This window comes from Schistocerca cancellata, chromosome 3 (genome assembly GCF_023864275.1).
Source record: "Schistocerca cancellata isolate TAMUIC-IGC-003103 chromosome 3, iqSchCanc2.1, whole genome shotgun sequence".
In the NCBI taxonomy this organism is placed as follows: Eukaryota; Metazoa; Arthropoda; class Insecta; order Orthoptera; family Acrididae; genus Schistocerca; species Schistocerca cancellata.
In genome coordinates, this window is record NC_064628.1 from 760,998,427 (window position 1) to 761,019,343 (window position 20,917).

The 20,917-nt window shown below is 38.0% G+C and overlaps 1 protein-coding gene across 2 annotated transcripts in view; it reads right to left on the reverse strand.

Moving 5' to 3' along the window:
- Positions 1-20,917, reverse strand: part of LOC126175787 (transcriptional regulator ATRX homolog) — a 483,984-nt gene that overhangs the window by 358,503 nt on the left and 104,564 nt on the right. For both annotated transcript variants that reach the window (XM_049922765.1, XM_049922764.1), the window contains exons 8-10: positions 16,319-18,225; positions 16,160-16,213; positions 9,076-9,260 (exon numbers count right to left, since the gene is read on the reverse strand). In XM_049922765.1, coding sequence (XP_049778722.1) covers positions 9,076-9,260; positions 16,160-16,213; positions 16,319-18,225 — 2,146 coding nt within the window. The remainder of the gene's footprint in view (positions 1-9,075; positions 9,261-16,159; positions 16,214-16,318; positions 18,226-20,917) is intronic.

Consider the following 20,917-nt stretch of genomic DNA (forward strand, 5'->3'; position numbering starts at 1 on the left):
GCACAAATATTCAGTGGGGTCTCAATAAGATATGATTTCAAAGTGCTGCAAAGATTGGCGGCTTGCTTTAAGTGTTCAGAAATGTAAAATTGTGCACTTCACTTCACAAAATGAAAAATACATAGTATCCTATGGCTACAATATCAACAAGTCACAATTGGAATTGATCAACTCGTACAAATACCTGAGTGGAACAATTTGTACGAATACGAAACAGGATGATCACATATGCTCAGTTGCAGATAAAGTAGGTGGCAGACTTTGGTTCACTGGTAAAATATTAAAGAAATAATCAGTGTACAAAGGAGATTGCTTACAAAACACACTTGTGACCCAGACCAGAATATTACTCTGTATGGGACCCATATCAAACAGGACTCACAGGGGATATTAAACGAATGCAGAAAAGGGCAGTACGAGTGGCCACAGGTTTGTTTGACCCCACGGGGGATTATCATGGAGATGCGGAAGAAACTAAACTGATAGATGCTCGAAGATAGATGCACACTATCCTGAGAGAGCCTACTTGAGAAGTTTCAAGAACCAGTTTTAAATGATGAGACTAGGAAAATAACTCACCTCCCATGTATTGCATTCATACGGATCAAAATGACAAAATTAGACTAAGTGCACGCAGAGGTGTGTAAACAATTATTCTTCCCGCAATCCATATGTGAGTGGAAAAGGAAGTAGCCATAGTAACTGTTACAATGGGAAGTACCCTCTACCATGCACTTCACAGTGGCTTGCATAATATAGATGTAAATGTGATTTACTGTTCAGTTTCCAAGATCATACATTCGTAAAAGAGTCAACCAACATATTATTTCCTCCTGTGTATATCTTGCAAAAAGACCACAAATCTAAAGTTAGACAGGTTCAAGCTCACACAAAGGCTTATCAAGAATTGTTCTTCCCATGAAACATTCTCGACTGGAACAGGAAAAAGAGGGGCCACGAATCATAATGTTACACAAATTGCTCCTTCACACACCATAACTTGGCTCACAGAGTCAAGATGTAGATGCAGATCAGTATGCTACTTTGAGTGTAATGTTTTTGGACATAAATATGTTCATCAACATTAAGATTCAGCCACAGGATGGCCTACACTTGAATATATTGGGCTCTAAAATCATGGTAAAATTTTTAATAACACTAGTGAAATTATAAAAAATAAGGGAAACTAGTGTTTAGCAAAAGGAGTGAACATTTAAACGCATATGTGGAACCAGGGTTAAAATTAAAGGAGTCAGAATATTAATTCAAACGAAAGGGCTTGGCACTAACATGCCTCGTGTCAAACTGCAGGAGCACAACCAGGAAACAAACAGAATTCAGTAAATTAGTTGAGGGAACTGAGTTTGATGTGATACATGTAGAATACTGGCTGAAATAGAATACTGGAATAAGAAGTTTTTCTATAGGATCCCATGGATTTAGAACAGACAGAGAAGGTACGAGCAGTGGTGGGGTATTTATTGCAGTACACAAATCATATTAATGTCAACAGCCTTTCTGCAATAATGTCAATGAAATCCAAGGTGTACAGCTCACCAGTTGTAAGAGTGGAATAATTACATGTAATAGGAATATACAGGGAAGGAAATGGGACAACAGTATATTTGAAATATTGTTGGACTGTGGTAACCTCACTGAAAAGAAGGACAGAAGTGTTAATTACTGGGGGAGATCTAAACATGCCAGGAGTGCACTGTGAGGAAAAGTGCACTCACATGGCTGGAATCAAATTGCAAAAAAATTTCTGAATGTTTTCCTTATAAAGCCTGGTGATATATCGCATAGGGGGAGCAGTTTAATCTCTCATTTTGCAAGTGTAAATTCATTCACTCTATAGCACAGTAGTTGCTCATTTTTTTTAGTCTGAACACGAGTGTCGGTTCTATATGCAAATTTAGATCATCTTGGTGAATCTAGATGATGATGTCTTCTTGGGTTATCAGACCAGTCAAGGCATCATACTGTGGCAACATAACAACAAGTTTCCTACCTGTCATCTTAAGGCAAAGCATCGGGTTCGTGTCCTCTCTGGATTTTTATAGCCACTGGATGCATGATCCTCTGCTTCATCTGCATCAGCAGTGCCAATCGTGTGCCTCCTCCAGAAGAAGTGCCGCAGTCTGTGCTGCGAGGTGCATTGCGGCCGGTGTTGGTGGGGGAGGCATGGGTGGTGGCAGGTTCGGGTGTCATGTCCTACATGTCCTAGTGGGGCTTTTCCACTGCCTTTGCTGGTTTTGCATCAGAGGGTTCTTGTCATATTTTTGTTATCGCTGCATTCCATGTGGTGCTAAGTTGGAAACCGCTATCTTAGTTGACAGTGTTACCATGGCCTCTTATCCCCACAGCCTCTTTAAAGATCAAATCCCAGAACCCGTTCACCCTGCACAGCTGCTTTGTTTGTTCCAAATCAAACATACAGTTTTCCCTGAGACACTCTTCTGCTACTGCAAATTTCTCCATGTGTGTTCTGAGCAGCACTGCAATATACGCTTCTCTGTCTGGCCAATGTATTGTTTGTCACACTGGCAGCTGATGCTGCAGACTCAAGGTGTCTGTATTCCTAGCATATCCTTCACTGAGCCCAGCATATTCTTGATTTTGGCCAATGAGTGAAAGATAGTTTTAATGTTGCTCTTTTCTAATATACTGGCAATCCTTGTCATTGGTGGCTCAGCATTGCAGAAGAAATGCCAAGTTCTTAGCATCTTCTTCACATATGTTCTCTCTCTTCTTCTTGCTCAGTTGGAAAGCGCACCTCATCTGTGTCTCAGAATAAAAGTTCCTGCAAAATGTTTTTCTCAAGTGTTGCAGTTCAGAAGGTAGACTCTCCTTGTCACATGTGTCTCGTGCTCTGTGCCCCAATATGGTGAGCACAGATTTGTGTTGACCTGGATGGTGGCAGCTATTGGTGTTAAGGTACAGGTCGGTGTGTCTCTTCTTCCTGTAGACTATATGACCTAACATGAAGTCAGTCTTCTCCTTTATCCAGTTGTCAGCGAAAAGTTGGCATTATTTTCTTCCACCTCTGTGGTGAATTTAATATTGTCACGTATGCTGTTGAGGTAGTTAAGAAATTCTTGTAGATTTTCATTGCCATGCCCCCAAATCACAAATGTGTGATGGAATGTAGGGGTAGAACACACATGGATTCAGGCGCACCACTTCAAGAGATGTTTCTTTGAAGTGTTCCTTGTACACGTTTGTGATACATGGCACCAGAGGGGGAAACCATGGCAACTCCCTCTATCTGTTGGTAGAACTGGCATTTAAAGCTGACTACAGAATGATTCCACTGCTGCCACCTTTCATTTGTGTAAGGAGCACTAAGATAAGATATGAGAAATTAGGGCTCATACAGAAGCATATAGACTGTCAAATTCCCCTCACTCTATCTGCAAGTGGAACAGGAAAGGAAACATCTAGTATTGGTACAGGGTACCCTCTACCACGTACCACATGGTAGCTTTCAGAGTATGTACGCAGTTGTAGATTTCGATAAGTGACCATAAAGTTGTAATCGGTTAAGTGTGGTTAGAGAGTATAAGGCACACGAAAAGCATAGGGAGAACAGTTGTCGTATATTGCAAAGAACATGTGGGGGAAATATAAAAGTATTTAGCTGAGATTTTCAATCACTGGTGAAATACAGAAAATGATGTTAACACACTGTGGTCAGAACTAGTGCAGATTGTATTAGTGTGTGAAGCAAAGTATGTTTCACAAAAAGTTGTAATGCTATCATCTGAACCAGTTTATTATACCAGAACAGGAGAATTAAAACATAAACGTGAGAAAGCAGAGGAATAAGATCAAGGCGACAGCAAGGTCAGTCTGGGAACCACAGAGGAGTAGTTAAATAACATTAAGACAGAAGGAAAAAATGTTTCCTGGAAAAGCTGATTCTGTGAGGGTGGGTTATCAAAAGAGGTAGAGAAGCATGTTTTGAGTGTATAAGAAGCCATAAAGGCAAAGTACTTATGGACACACAAATGTGGGGCAGTAAGGCCAGTAAGTCATGGGCGTCACACCCACATCAAACAAACACATGGCAGCCTAGGTGCCCACCTCAACAGCATGTGCTGGTACTGCTGTCTATGTGGTTGATCGTTCCATGCTCCCATATGTTTGTTTGGCATGGGTGTTACACCAGCACTGATTTGTCCAACAGCTATGAACTAATGTTTGCATAATTATTTGGTGGGACCTGAAGATCAAACTCTAGGCTTCAAATCCAGTCATGCAATAAATTAGAATTTACAGGCAACTGAAGCAGGTTTTTTATTCAAAAACAACCGGGTTCCTCTGTTCGCCTGATCGAGTATTTGGTACAGAAAGGATAATTTCAAACATTCAAGCAAGCAGTGTACAAAATATTGTCAAAGAATACACAAAAAGTAGAGCTATTTAATCAGAAAAATATTAGTACAGTCGGGCTTGGACAGCCAAGTTGTAAGAAGTAAAGGGACATGAGAGAGACGTAATCATGAGGTTTACATTTAATAACAGTGAGGGAGGACACGGGTTCAATTCCTGACATCTCCTTAAATCTTTTGTGAGGTAGGAAGGTTTGGTATGGCTTCCACTCGAAGTCTTTGTGAGGGAAAAGGTGGAGCTGCTTGAACAAAGAAGAAGCGCATCATAAGGGTTCATCAATTGACAATAACAGCTGGAGGGATTGGTGACATGCTGATCACACGTCCCACAATGACAGATCACTCTTCATTCTGCATCTTACGTAGCTGTTGGTCAGTCGGAATAGGCCTTAGGCTTCATTCATGAGTGGTGTCTATATTTACATTTAAATATACACAGCTATGAAAACCACAGGACAAAGGAAAGCAGCAGGGATGGAGAGAATAAGATAGCAATGGACAATAGCGAAACCTACAGGCCAAATAATCTAACTGTATTAAAAGCAAAATATTTGAATGGGGTAATCAATAAGTACTTATGAGAGTGTTTGTAGGAAGAAAGACTGTGGTGTAGGAGCCAGCACTGATTTGAGATGGTTATCATGCAAGTCACAGTAAGACAGTTTTCAGCAGGATGCTCCAGAAATGTTTGATTGGAGACCCACTGATTTCCTCAAAATTTTTGATAGGGTGAGTCACATGGTACTGCAAGGGCTGGTTCTTGATGAAGGAGTTGACCAACAGCATACCCACAAGGAGAAAACATAGGGTGTGGGTGTGAGATTTCATGTCATAGGGAGCAATTACAGATTTGTAACAGACAGCAACAAATTTGGGCCATTGCTGTTTCTCACTTATGTTAATGACATTGAAGAGGTTGTGAACTCAGAGTAAGAAAAAGGAAATTTGGGATTAACATCCTGTCGACATCAAGGCACAAGCTCAGACTATGTCAAGAATGGGAAAGGAAATCGGCCGTGTCCTTTCAAAGGAACCATTCCGGCATTTGCCTGGAGCAATTTAGGGACATCATGAAAAACCTAAATCTGGATGGCCACACAGGGATTTGAACTGTCAGACTTCTAAATGCAAGTCCAGTGTGGTAACCACTATACACGCCAATACCTTGGTGTGGCACTGAGTGCTGGAAAGATGTACAGGGGACTACACATAGTAGACACAATAAATATCATATACAAGTAACTGCCTCCATGGCCGAGGTCACTAACACATGCTTGTGTGGTGACGCTTGACCTCGGGGTACGCCGGTACGAATCTTTGTGGTGGAAAAAATTTTCAGTGCCAATATTTGGCTGTGAAGTGGTAGACAGGAGTTTGTGTAAAGTTTCTGATCATGAGATTTTGCACCTGGTTTAAATAACAAATCTACTCACAGTGTCTCATGAAGTGAGGGCACATGGCACTGTTGATGGTGATCTGTCCTTTGGATGCGGACATTAAGTTTGGCAGCCCCATAGGTGCTATGCACAAGGACTGGGCTACATGCCAGCACCAAGTTTCACCCTCTCCCTTCTTTCACCACCACCATCATCATAACACACACACACACACAAACACACACACACACACACACACACACACACACAAATGCATACATGCGGTATTAAAAATATTGTAGTAATGTGTGTGTGTGTGTGTGTGTTTTCTTTTATATATAAAAGTCTCTGCATACATCTACATCTATACCATGACTCTGCAATTCACATCAAAGAGGTTTCATAGAACCACTGTCAGGCCCTTTCTCAACAATTCCACTCTTGAATAGCATGTGGGAAAAATGGACACCTTAGTCTTTCTGTGCAAGTTCTAATTTCTATACTTTATTATGATATTCATATCTCCCTACGTGGGTTCAAATCAAAAAAAATATTTTCACATTCAGAATAGAAAGTTGGTGATAAAAATCTTGTGAAAAGACCTTGCCACAGTGAAAAATGCTCTTAATACGGGTTCTGAAGGGGGCAAGCAAGAGTACAAAGGAGAAATCCTAAACATTCCTTGTAGGATCCCAGATGGACTGCACTGCAGGGATATAGGTCCCCCAGAAAGAATACCTGTAAGTCAAAGTGGACAACTGTGCAATGAGGAGCAGCAAGGTACATAATGGGAGACTATAGATTAACAACTAGTGTCCCACAAATGATTAATAAATTGTAACTGGAAAGTCCCATACAAACAAGAGTAGCAGCTACATTTGGGGGAATTTGCCAAGCATATGGGAAAATATGAGACAAAGTCTGGTCACTGACAGAGTGTATAAGGGAAGGAAAGAGCATTAGTACAAAATTAATAGGAGATATGCACAATTTTTTTCCAGAAAGTGTTAGCAAATTTAAATACTTGGTCTAACAGCAACAGAACACCAAATATTATGGACAACAGGAAAAGGATACATTTAGTTTAAGTAAATTATTGTATATTAGGGATATAATTTAATTATTTAATGTAAAAATCTCATGTCCATCATCTTGGCAACAGTCATATTTGTGTATATCTGCTAATTATGTGGAATAACGTTGTGAGATGAATTATACCATTCTACCTTACCACATGCAGCTCTTACACAAACATTTTGAGTAAATCTATAATGACATAGATAATACAGTATCACAAATTACCTTTTTTTTACTATTTTTATTAATTTGTAGTACTTCAACATGTTTTAGTTTATCAGGGGAAACTGTTCTCATCAAAAGACTGGTTGATGACTGTATGAGGGGAAAGAAAATGCACAATATTATGATAGACTATTTTTCATGATGACCACTACGTCTTTCACGACAGGTTTGTGTATTAACTACTCTCGCTGCATTACTTACATCAATTGGGAACCTCGTTTTACCCTACTGAGTTCAAAACTGTTTGGTACATTATGATATATCACACTACAGTTAAGACACACAGTAAAACTTACAACTTGGGCAATTACCCTTTATCATAAGGAGACTTGTATTTGGTGGTGAGCAGTCACCCACAATATCTGTGATGTCACTGAAGGATTCACATACAGCACTGAGATCTGTAACAGCTCTACCATATGTCAAAGGTTTAGAGGAACATTATCCCTTAATTTCATTGCCAACATCAAATCTTACAACAGATCAAACTCTTTTTTTCCCTTTTCACATTTGAAATGAATATATATTTTGCAGTACACTTCCCTAGTCTAACTAGTTTGTCAATTTTTTAAAACTTTTTTTTTTTTTTTTTTACAGAAATAAGAAACACTTGATTTCACTAAACTTTTTTCTCCAACTGCAGTTTCTTCTTCTAAATGAACAATGCTCCAATTCCTTCTGTCACTAATAATCTACTTTTATGAGATTTACTATGTACTGCTGTATTTGTGGAATATACTCATGAATTCAGTTGTGATGTTATTTTAGCTGTCACATCTTGAACTCTATTTGTTGACTGGCTATGTAGTAGGCTCATTTTTTAATAAAAAATCTCCACATTTTCTTGGGTGAAGATCCAACATCTTTGATGGTGCAATCAGGATTTAATTTTTATAAGGTTGCAAAAAGAACGCCTTCTCTAGTACTCCCACAGTTAGAATAAATTTTTCTGTTGCACTGTATTATAACTTCTTACAATATTATCCACACATACTGAAATAATTGCAGATACTCTGGTACGTTTCTTAAAATTTAGATTTAGACCATTTGCAGCCATCAGGTTCTTTAACCGTAAAGCAACCACTTTACTTCTTCTCCTTTAAAGCTCACTTGATTAAATGGTGGGCCTGTGACTTTACAAACTGTTTCATTTAGCCCAGATACACCAATAAGGTCCCTGATTACATCTCTAGGAAAAACTTTGCTTCCTTTTCAGATACTGCAACCATTTAACCTTTGTTAAAATCTCATTACAATTTCCTTGGTATCAACATTCAAGTGTACGTTTTGACAATATGACACTCAACTCAACATCTGCCATGTGCAATGGCACTTAGTTAATCATCCCCTAATGCTATGAAGAGCCCAAAGAAACTTTGCTACACCAACTTTTGGAACCAATACTTATTGAAACAAATGAATAGTAGAACCGATTTGAATAATTATGACTTACAAGTAAGTTACAAATACACTAGGTGCATTATTTTAATATTTTTTTGCTGTATAGTTGAACGAGATGAATAAAAGATGAAATGTTAGGGACATTATTAGCAGTGGGTACAGAGGACAAGTGGTAAGGGTATTAGGGAAGGTGGAAAGGAAGACTGTTAACAGGGAAGTAGGGGGAGCATATAGTATGATAGCTCCGATTTCTTTGAAGTTAGCAAATAACATAAAGAAAAACACGAACACAAGTGGCAGAGGAAAGCATAGAGATACCTTACCCTCAAGATAACAATGGAATATAAATATCAGAATTTGTTGTTCAAAACTTAGAAAGTCATAAACTTGATGAGTAATTACGGTTTAATCTTACATATAAAAAACCTAGTAGACATTGCACAGCACCCATAAAATTGACTAAATGGTCTAATACAAAACTACATCTAATATTCAGCCTAATTGCTAGAATAAGTTTGAAATTTCTTAGTGTGATGTAATTAAATATGCTTTACAATTATAAAACATATTTTTAAAAGATGTATATTACAACAAATACTTACCACCATCCACGACTTTCTTGTGTACACTTAACAGTGATTCAGTCTGCTCTTCATCGAGCTTTTTGTCACTTTTGGTATTCTTTACCTTTTTATTACTACTGCCTCTAGAACCATCACTGTCAGCATCACTTAAGTCAGCTTTGAAATTTAATGATTTCTTTTTTATGGACTTCAAGGAAAGCAGTCTGTAAAAAGTTATAAAAATCAGTGCTGACCAAAATAAATGATGTAGGAAGTCTGCAATAATTAGAATTTAATTTATTAGCAGCTTGAATGCAATGCAGCTCTTAAGTCAATACAGTTAAGTGCATACAAAAAGCAACTTTCTACTGAGATTGCATTTGTGCCATTTTTTTAGGGCACTCTCAGTATGGTTTGGTTTGCAAATCCAAAGATTTGAGATTCACTCTTTGATTGCTCCATGGTTTTTTCTCATATTTAACATGTTTTGCTACTTAGACAAAGCTTTGTGAATATAAAAGATTGCCAAACTATAAGGCAGCATGGATTTCATTGCCCAACAACTGGTTGGGCATGTCAGTAATCTGGATATTTGGGGAAGGTAACAGCATGTCCTCTGCAATAAAGCTATGCAGATTCCATAAAAACATTTTTTTCCTATCATACCTATACTTTTTTCTGAACTTACAGTTTCTAAGATATGCATGAAAGGATATTAAATGTGTCAAACTGTAATAATGATGCTAAACAATTGTTATAACTACAATTGATATCATCATCATACATGGCAAAAAGACCAATTAATATCAGCACTGAGAAGGTCCTAATTTTCAACTTTCTAAAAGTTTAGCTCCCATCACTGAATTTATTTTAAAAAAGACCCTCTGTAAAAATTTTAGCTCAGTCAAATGACTGAGACACCTAGAATTTTATTTTTAAAGATTTTTTTTTTAATTTTGTATGCAATAATGCAAAAATCCTATCAACATAAATCTATACGAGTTTTCATAATTTAATTAGCATTTAATGTTTATTTCCAGTTATAAGTGGTTTGGTACTTCGAAGTTAATATGAAAAATCACCATATGTTTGAAATGTGAAATATGTTATGCGAGTTTTCTGGTACTAATTGATAAATCTGTACTGTTATTATCAGGCTTGACCAACAAACTGTAAGTTATTAAAAGTCTATGACAGCTTTTCTGACTCTTCAGTACACTAGTTCTGTGAGAACCCAGCAATTTGTAACAGCTTTCTGTATCACGGCATGACCCTTGCAAGAACTACTAGAAGGAGACGCCAAACTTTCCTGGAATATAGTGCAAGAAACATTTTGCCTTGTACTTAAGGAGGCCCTAACATCTTTTCCAGTCCTAGTGTTGTACGATGAGAATACCAAACCCTTGCAGTTATAGGATGAGTGCAGATCTAGCGCAAATTCAGGAATGTCCTGAAAAGTAATAACACATGCTTCCTATGTACTCTCCCAGTCTAAGATGAATTACTCTACTATCCTTAGAGTTGCTTGGGCCATTAACAAGTTCCATCCATATTTATTTTGCAAATGATTCACCATTGTGAAAGACCATCATTCCCTATGCTGGCTGACTGTCATGAAGAACCAGTTAAGTTGACCAGAGAGATGGCCCCCTGAGGTTTCAAGAGTATCGCCCCACAGCAGTACACAAAAGCCTGATGCAAATACAAGGAAGCTAACTGCCTTTCAAGGAACCCTTAATGTAATACAGCAGCATGGATGAAATCTGAGTTGTCATTGCATTAAATGACACTGTTGCTAACTTGAGGGAAGGTCCGCCCCTGCTAAAAACTACAGAAATCTTGACAGAGGAAAAAACTACAGAAATCTTGACAGAGGAGGAACCAGCTAATGGGGAATTGCAATTAACAGATGGAGCATTATATAAAAGGAAATATTGTCCTGATGGGTTGCTTGTCATCCAAGGTCATCTACATTAAATTAACCTAAAGTATTCTCATGATGCTCCAACATCTGGTCACCTGGGGTTCGTGAAGGCACCAGACAGAATCTGATGCAGGCATCACTGACCAGGTCTGTATCAATCTGCTAGACACTATGTGAGCCACTCAGGAATGCTAGTGACAGAACAAGTGCCATAATTACCTCCACAATAGCTTATCAGTTCCGCAGGAGCAGAGCCATTCGACCATATCAGAATCAACCTCTTGGGGAAGTTCATGTCACAAAGATGAAAAATGCTAATCATGCCATCTGCCAAAGCTAAGAAAATTGTAAGGTTCCTAGTAGAAGACTTCATTTTGAGGAACAGAGTACTCCATTTGATGATCTCTAATTGTGAAAAAGTTTGCCAATTGAGACTAGTACCAGGAGGGAATTTCACATTGCGACATCACCCACAAAATGTCAACTGCCTACCACCTGTTGACATATGATGTCAGAGATCACTTTAATATGGCATTGGCAGATCGCCGACGCAGAACAGTGTATCAAACATAGGTTTGGATACAATACTGCATGTCGTGACATTCACATACAAGACAGCGAAGCAACTTCCTACAGGCTGCACGCCATTCTGTCTGCTCCCTGGCTGTGACACCAAAAACAACAATGGATACACTATTCCCATTTCAGCCAAATTATACTCAGGATGACTATGTGAAACTTCATCACCAGGAATGAAGACACAAAGGAACTGACTCACATACTGTCCCTAGATATCCAGGAGAAGGACTGAAGGCACTTTAACACCTTGCACCAGCCATTAAGATACAGCCCCGGAATCCTGGTAACGCTTTTACGCTTTTCAGGTGTCACATATGAAATGGCGGATTATGACCCTTGAAAAAGAAAACAAAGTACAAAGCTCCTTTGTACAAAGCTATAATACAGTCTTGAGGCACAGACCAAAGATGGGGCTTTTTATTCGAGAAAACTGAAGGCCCACTCAATGAACACACAGCTCAATGGGAGAGGTTGCTCTCGATGCTCATCGTAATGAAGGGGATGAGACAGCATGAACCAAATGTGAGGATTCTCCAATGCTACCGTACAGAGAATCACTGATAAGATCAATAACTAAGATGCTGTAGTCAGCTCCAATGAGAACTTCTGATGAAACGGTGGGTCACTGTTTCTCCAGAAAAGGGAACAATGTCATGAGCTGTGCTGCACACAAATATGGAATACCAGTTGGCATCCCTGCTGGTGTGCTGCAGGTCATCATTCCAAAACCAATCAGTATTAAGTTTTTTCTCCTTCATAGTTGTTACCACTGCAGAGAAATTATTAAAAGATGATGACATTTTCCACTTTTGCTGTATTAATTTTATTTGTTCACAACTAGTTTCAGCCTTTTAGTCCATTCTCAAGTGATTTTATTTTCCTGTAGTAGAAAAGTATGTCTTACACGCTGAAATGTCAGCATCCTGAAATGTGTGTTTTGTATTCATTTTTGTCCACAAATGGTGTCTTGTATGGTTGACAGCCAACTGGAGTGAGCAGTAACCTGGCATGTGACATAGAGGATGCTGAGAAGACGGAAGAGTGATAAGGTGGGGAGAAGGAGGTAAAACATGGTTAGGATGGATGTGAACATGGTGAGGTTAGATGTAGGTAAACATGGTGGAGGCAGGAGGGAAAACATGGTTCTGCAAGGGGAACCACTGAGAGAATAGTAGAGGGGGAATGTGGACAATGCAGTGTCAGTAGTTAAGGAGGTTGAGGACAATGACTATTAAAAACTGGTGGTCATTAGCAATTCTAACACTTCTAATACCTGCCACTCATTCTGCACTAAATATACCGCCTTGTAAGCTGGTCACCTTCAAAGCACATCTGCAGTGACAAGCTGTTCCTTCACCAGTACACTGAAAGTCATTCTACTCACCAGTACACTGAAAGTCATTCTACAGTCTTTAGAAAGTGACACTATTTTCACAACTTTGTCTAAGAACAGACAACCCGTGCTTATCTCTGTATAGACTAAATATTCCTTGTTCACATACTAAGCAGCAATAAAGAAGAGCTCCCATCATCGCTCAGTGCCATCCATGATTTCGACCACTGAATGACAACCCATGATGTGGAAAACTGAATGACATTCTCCATCAGCACTGAGTGAAGCTCTAAAATGAAGTATATCCTCCCCAATACCACTGATAGAGTGCTATTCCCCTGCATTCCAAACATACACACATCTTTGTCCATTCTTATGCTGATCTTTCTTCCCAGCCTATTGCCATATGGTCCATATCTCTGTGAAGACATGTCTTTATATTCACACAACTATACTATTGCAGACCTATCACTAGTATTATTTTCCCCATCTGTACAAATCTAAGTAACCACATAATCTACCAGCTATGCTACAAACACTGCATAACAGTCTACTCAGTCTACTTCCAGCTGACCATGAATAAACTGCCTACTGTCAGTGAATAGCTTGCCCCATTGGACCATCCAATTAGAAAACATGTTTCTCAGCCCCATTAGGTACTCTGAATTGTGCAGGTGACAAATCACTCAATATATCTTACATTCTCACATTCCTCTGGGTTCAATATTTATCAGTCTCTCTATCACTAACTGTCTGTAGCTCCTCTCTTCGTCTCACAGCATTTCGCTCTCCTTGGTACCCTGCTACTCTCACACTCCATCTGTTATATTTATGCACCAACTCTTTTCTTCATTACCATCCTTTTCTTTCACACTTCTCTGGTGTTAAGACCTCTCCTAATTGGTGAGAAATTGTATCTCCTAACATACATAATAGTATTCCACCCTAGATTTTGTATCAACTGATCAGCCACTATAAAATTTGTCACAAGGGTAAAAATTTCATTAAGCTATGTTAATAGTAAACTGCAAACAGAATAAGGTATTTGACTGTTTTCTGGAAACTGTCGTAAATGATTAATTATGTCATTTTATGCTCCTAACATGCTTTTCCCCTCTTGAATTTCAGTATTCTTTTATAAAAATGGAAATGAAATTCAAATAATTAAATGCCCACTGAAACGCTCCATTTGAGTCATGTGATGCCTGTAACATCACTGGCTAGCTCACTGCTCCTGCCATCATAGTGCTATCTCCTACCGTCATATTGCTAATTCACAGTGATGGCTTGTTTTGGAATTTACGTTTTGGAAAATGGGTTACAAAAGGTGTGTCTTACCATACTGTACAAAAACTCCTGAAAAGTTGTTTTCAATTGTTCCAGAGACTGAGAAGATGTGTAAAATGTAATTGCACTGTACCGGCAAATTGCCACCGCTTCAAGGCACAAGTTCACTAGCTTAATTAAAAATGTTTTGCACTGTGATATTAACATTAATTTATCTCCAAGATGAGCCCCACTGTTACAACAAAGGATAGTGTCATTCAACAAAATTAAACTTGAAGTGAAAAGTGTCATTTTACCGAACTACACCTCAAGTATTTGGTAGCTCCACTGTTACAGCGGTAAACTGTCGAGTTTTATAAGAGGATGTCCATAGATCGCTGCTTCAAATCTAAACAGAATGAACATTTTAACTTATTTGTAAAATGACTCAACAGTCCTACCATACGAAAATCAAATCACATTTACAAAAATTCACCACACTGATCAGAAATAGAATAATATTGTGTCTTCCTTGCTGCTTACATTTGCAATCATTGTTCACACATGTCACTTTCAAAAATATATTTTCTTGTTAATGTGACCACACACTTTTTACTTTATTAGAAACAATGTTTTTATCTTCACACTGTCTATGTATTATCCTTACTGTTTAATTTTCACTGTTTCATCTTCTTACTGGTACATAAAGATGAAGTAGGTCTGCTTCAGATGCTAACGTTAGTTTACACTAAAAAATATCACAGCCTATATGTTTGTGTTACCTGCATGTTGTACATGCTTTATAACTTTCTGTACAACTCCACTGCCCCACATATCGTTGTACTGTGGAGGTATGATGATATCTTCACTAGCAATGCTACCCAAAAAAGTGACTTGTTTGTTTGCAAGGTAAACGCATTTATCCTCTGTTGTCTGTTTCTCAGACTAAGACTAATGTGAAGCTATATATAATACATCCCACAGTCAAAACAACTGTTACAAACAGTTCTTGCTAATACTATTTTCATATTTCGTGTAAACTTTTTAAAATTTATGACCCTTCCAAGATTCGAACATGTGATCTCTTTCAATGCATTCGAATGTGTTATCCACTGTACCACAGAAGATGGGACATGTGTAGTATCTCTGGTGAGTGCCTTCTACATAGGATATCAGGACTAAGTTTTGCCAAGAATAATTTTGTTGTGCTTTGGACCATAGCTCATGCCTGACAGTCAACAATCTAGATGTAATATATGCACCCATTTGCAAAAGTTCTACAATTCCTTAGTTTTGAATGAGTTTAATGATGCAGGGAGCAGAGAAAAGAATGTCCGTCATTGCACATATAGCCGCTCTAAATGGGTGGCGCATAAACTTCCGCAAGGCTTCCACTATCTGCATTCACAAAAATCCTTTATATTGTTACTTAAAAGTTTTAGTTGCATTTTCCATCACTAAATAGATAAATTGTTTGTAGTAAAAGTATGTAAAAACTTCATAATTTTGGATATGCTCTTATAACACTCATATAGCTTCGTCTTACTCCTAGCCTTTGATGTCACCGGAGAATCAGCCAGTAACAGAGCGTTGTCGAACATGTGACCAGACCTTGATATTTAATGATTTTTAAGCTTTAATTACATAAAAACAACAGATATTTTGTGAGAATGTTGACTGTAAATGCTATAATCAATCAGAATAATGACAATCCAAACTGTATTGTAAACATAGGAAAGTAGCCTATTATAAGACTGATGTTTTACCTTTAAGGTTGCATTCTGTGTCTTTCAATCAAATGTCATCAGATAGTTACACGCTGATGCTTTGGTACAATTCAATCTATAGGTAGTGCACATAAACAGTTTAAAAAGTGACATCAACAGTCATAAATGATATGTCACAAGATTTTGATGGTGATGTTTAAGGAATTCAGGATTGAAAGATCACTGTATCAAATTTCTGATTGATTTAATATGTTATTCTTCATGCAGTATATGTTAGTGCAGATTCGTACATACCTTCGTATTTCACGTTCCTCTTCATTATCATCCATAGATTCTGCATCACTTCCACTAATTGCATTATGAGAAGAAAAATAATATATTAGAAATGTTGAAGAGCAACTGACAAATTTCTAAAAAAGTAAAAAGAAAAAAAAAAAAAACAGAACTAATTACCTAATAATGTTCCTGCTTTTATTACTTTTTTCTATATCTGGCCCATTGTCCATATCACAGTTGTTCTCAACATTTGAAAAAGAGGTCAGCCTTTCAAGTTTTACGTAACAGCCATTTCTCAGTTTTTCATCATTAAACTGAGCTAAATATTTCATATCAAACTTTTCTTGTTGACCGTATTTATTTATCTTCGCACTATCCAAAGAACTCTCTGAGTCACTATCACTACAAGATGGAAGACCTCGAAGACCATGTTTCTTTTTCTTCAATGTATTTTTATCTGCAGGCACTTTTAAATTACTAGGATGATTCCTCAATGATAATCTTTTGCGCTTCTTTCTTTTTTTCCTTTGTGCTTCTTCATCAGAATGGGTTGTGCTATCACTTTCTGAGTTGTCTTCAGAACTAACCTCTAGTAACTTTTCTTTTGATTTTAATGCTATATTTGAAAATTTATTTTCTTTGTCTGATTCTACAGCATCTACATGAGAATCGTGCAGAGGACTACTCTGTAGCTTGCCTTCACTGTTCACAAATATATCAGGGCGAGTGATATTTTCCTCTACCTTAACAAGGATGCTTTCCATTGTGTCAATCAATTCGGTGCTTAATTGTTCCTGGACGTCATAACCCATAGTGTCAATTTTACCATTACTGGTCTTCTCCGTAGTTTGCAATTCTACATCAAACAAATCAGGCTGGCAATTATCTATAGTACTGTCTTCATGGAGTTTCGTGTTAGCCTCTAAATCAAGCATTTCAGTAGACGCATCGGAATTCACACAGCAATCCATATTGTCTTTCTGATGAGCATTTGTGACGGCCTCCAAATCGAGTATTTCAGTAGACATTTGTGAAATGGCACCTAAATTTTTCTCAAAGAGGTTTCCACGTTCATTTTCAACTGTAATAGCACTCTCATCCTCATATTTACTTTTCTGTTCCCGACAGTCTGAGTTCTGTGGTGATATTTTGTTGTCATTTGATTGCAAGACAGAATCATTTACAGTTTTTAATGCTGTTTCATCTGACTGAGAATATGTATTACGTACTACAGTGTTGTTTTGGTCTTCTTCTGCTTCCATTTTACCTTCTTTGCAAGGTGTGCTTGTACCCAACAACATGTTGGGCATCAACGGAGAGCACTGTTCTCTATCAGATCCTTCATGGTCACTGTGGACAGGTTTTGGACTGCCAAGTTCCCTTTCTGAAAGTGTAGTTTTAGAGCAAGCTGAAGGTTTATCGACCAATATCTGGCAGTCAGCATTTACATGAAATTTTCTTGTGTTGTCCTGAGCATGCTTGTTTCTGTTTTTCATTGCCAAGTCCTTCCTCCACCGGCTGTACAAAGTTCTTGTATTAGTTTTAGCTTTCTCAAGATTTTTGACTGAAAGTTCTGCAAGCAGTTGTATTTTTTCTACAGTTTTATCTACATCTAACAGTTCTTTAAAATTTTTCTTATTTACTTTTCTCTTGAGTATCTTCTTTGCCTGATCCGATATTATTTCCCCAGTGCTTATAAAGTCTTTCAGCTGTTCAGCAAGCAATTTACAGATTTCTCTAGTGTTTTCTCTATCTAAGGCATAAGATTCTTGGGAAACGTCATTGTCCTCATCCGAAGATCTTCTCCCTCTTCTCACTTTTACGTTATGTTCGCAATCCGATTTGTCAGGTGTCTTACGTTTTCCTTTGTATTCATGGTTGTCTGTTTCACATATATCCTCACCTTCATTGTCAGATTTGGTAGCAGTTTTTTTGTCATTTTCGTGAAATAATGTTCTTTTTTTATTTTCAGAACACAGTAACTTCCTGGATGCTGTGGTACTGTCATCTGATCCTGAATCAATGTCTATAACTTCTGTTGCATCTGTTTTAGTTCTCATATTATGAGGACGTATTGAAGTTTTCTGTAAAAAGAACAATAAATCAAACAAAAGATCAACATGCTTCAGTCAGTTCAAAACACTTAACATGAAATCACATGAAACATCTTTGACTGAGGGGGGAGGCAGGGACTACAGAGCCCAAATATTCATAGAGCAGCCATTTACTACCTCAAAATTCTAGATAGCAGAAGAGCACAATTATATGTATGCTAGAGGGAAAGGATCATCCAATGCCAAATAATTATGCCTGAATCTAAACATTTCTTGTAATTATGAAATTTCTTGGAGAGATGAGAGCACCTAGCGCAATGAGTATTGTATCAAAATTCATAAAATCTTGTGCCATTTGAACTACTTAAATAGTGCACAAACTATCAAGGACATAGTTTAACTATCTAGTGAAGCAGCCCAAAACTTTTATATCCTTAATGGTGTGCTTCTTGGCTATGTTCATTTTATACATAAAATGGAGATGACGACTTACTTGAATACCTGGAAGCCCAACATTAATCAATCAAACTGAGAAAACCTTTTGTGTCTCATCGCAAAATTTTGAAAGTCTCAACTTAAGGAACTCATAAGGGCCAAGTATTGCACGTTGAAAGCTAAGGATGTGTACACTTACATGTAAGATGCATAGGCAACTACAGACTCTTGAGGATGATTTCAGATGGAACCAATTCACACAGAATAAAGAGAGAGAGAGAGAGAGAGAGAGAGAGAACACTTCAACACCTAATCATCTTAAAAATGGAATATTGTTACCCAATAAATGTTTAACAATAATTTTTATTGCAACTTTTACTCAATGAATTTTATTAAAAAATTCTCATTTTTCCAATGTTCATCATTCTTTTGTGTGTGTGTGTGTGTGTGTGTGTGTGTGTGTGAATTCATATCTAATTTCAATACCTAATATGTGTTTGAATTTTTTGGAAAATTCTGATATGGTTGCTCTTTTCATAATTATATTTTATCATTTACAAATATTATTTGTCAGATCTGGAACCATTTTAATATAAAATTCCCTATACAGAAGGTGTCATCCAGAGTTTCTTTCTTTTCTGGCTGGGCACTAAGTCTTGACCAAGTCTCCATTTGCACAACTCTATTGCTATCTATCTATCACTTGCGCCTTTATACAACGGTTGTGTAGGGGCGGTGTGGTTAGGTATGGATTTGCCAATGTTAATGTTAAGGGCTGGCCAGATGCCCTTGCTGCTGCCACCCCATAACCTCCCCCCCCCCCCCCCACCTCCACCCCCTTCCACGGGCCGGAGTAAGTGCACCCCAGCTGTCTGTGTCTGCTGTAATTAATGGAATAGTGTGAATGAGGTAAGATGTCTGCAAGTCATGTAACTGAGGCGGGATGTGGGGACCAGCCTGGTATTCACTTAGGGGGATGTGGGAAACCGCCTAAAAACCACATCCAGGCTGGCCGGCACACCGGCCTGCGATGTTAATCTGCCGGGCAGATTCGATCTGGGACCAGCGCGCCTACCCGAGTCCAGGAGGCAGCCCATTAGCGCTCTCAGCTAACCTGGTGGGTCCAATTCTTCATCTGCACAACAAAAACTATAAAAAATGTACAGAGTTATGCCTGCTGTAAACAAACCAAATTCCTTTAAACATTAAAGATATAATTGATGTAACACTATATTCGACTGTATAACCTCCGCTATATGCTAAGTAGCAACTATCCTTTTCATAACATTGTTATGTCTCATCCTGGATTTTCGACTGTTTAAGAATGCAATAGTGTGTAGCAAGTGTCATTTTTTGTTTTAAATGAATATTGATTATACAATTTTTTTATTTTCATGATTCTGTCTGGAAAGCATATGGTAGCAGGTGGCAGCTGTGGTGTATTATTTGACAGCTCTGACTGAAACTGCTTCAGCTGGATGCTGTGCATGCACGCAAGCAAACATACACACATGAAGAAAGCTAAGGTTTAATGATGAAGACTTTATAAACAGAGCAAGAGGTCAAACTGAGGAGGGATAGAGAAGGAAATCAGCTGTGTTGTTTCCTAAAGATCCATTCCATCATTACCATTAGGAACCATTTCATTATTTTGATTGATTTAGGGAAACAACAGACAGCCTAAATCTGGATGGCTGGTTGGGATTTGCGACTTGCTCCACCTAGAGGCCACCTTCTCGAAGTCTGTGTATGTCTACACGACTACTCTGCAATTCACACTTACGTACCTAGCAGAGAGTTCATCGAATCAATATCACACTACTTTTCTACCGTTCCATTCCCTAGTAGTGTGCAGGAAAAATGGTATTAAAATGATCATTTCTTCCTATGTAGGTGGGTATCAACAAAGCATTTTCACATTCTGAGAAGAACGTTAGAGATTGAAATTTCATGAAAAGACCTTGCAGCAATGAAAAATGTCTTTTCTTTAATAATTGACACAGCAACTCACACATCATATCTGTGACATTTTCTCACCTATTTTGCGATAATACATAAAGAGCTGCCTTTCTTAAAAATTTTTCGATGTCCTCCATCAATCCAGTCCTCTAGCAGAGGGTGGACAAGCACAGTGTAGGCAGTCTCTTTAGTAGACCTGTTGAATCTTCCAAGTGTTCTGCCAATAAAACACAGTCTTTGGTTTGCCTTGTCCATAACATTATCTACATAATCATTCCAATTTAACTATCCACAATTGTAGTCCCTAAGTATTTAGTTGAACAGACAA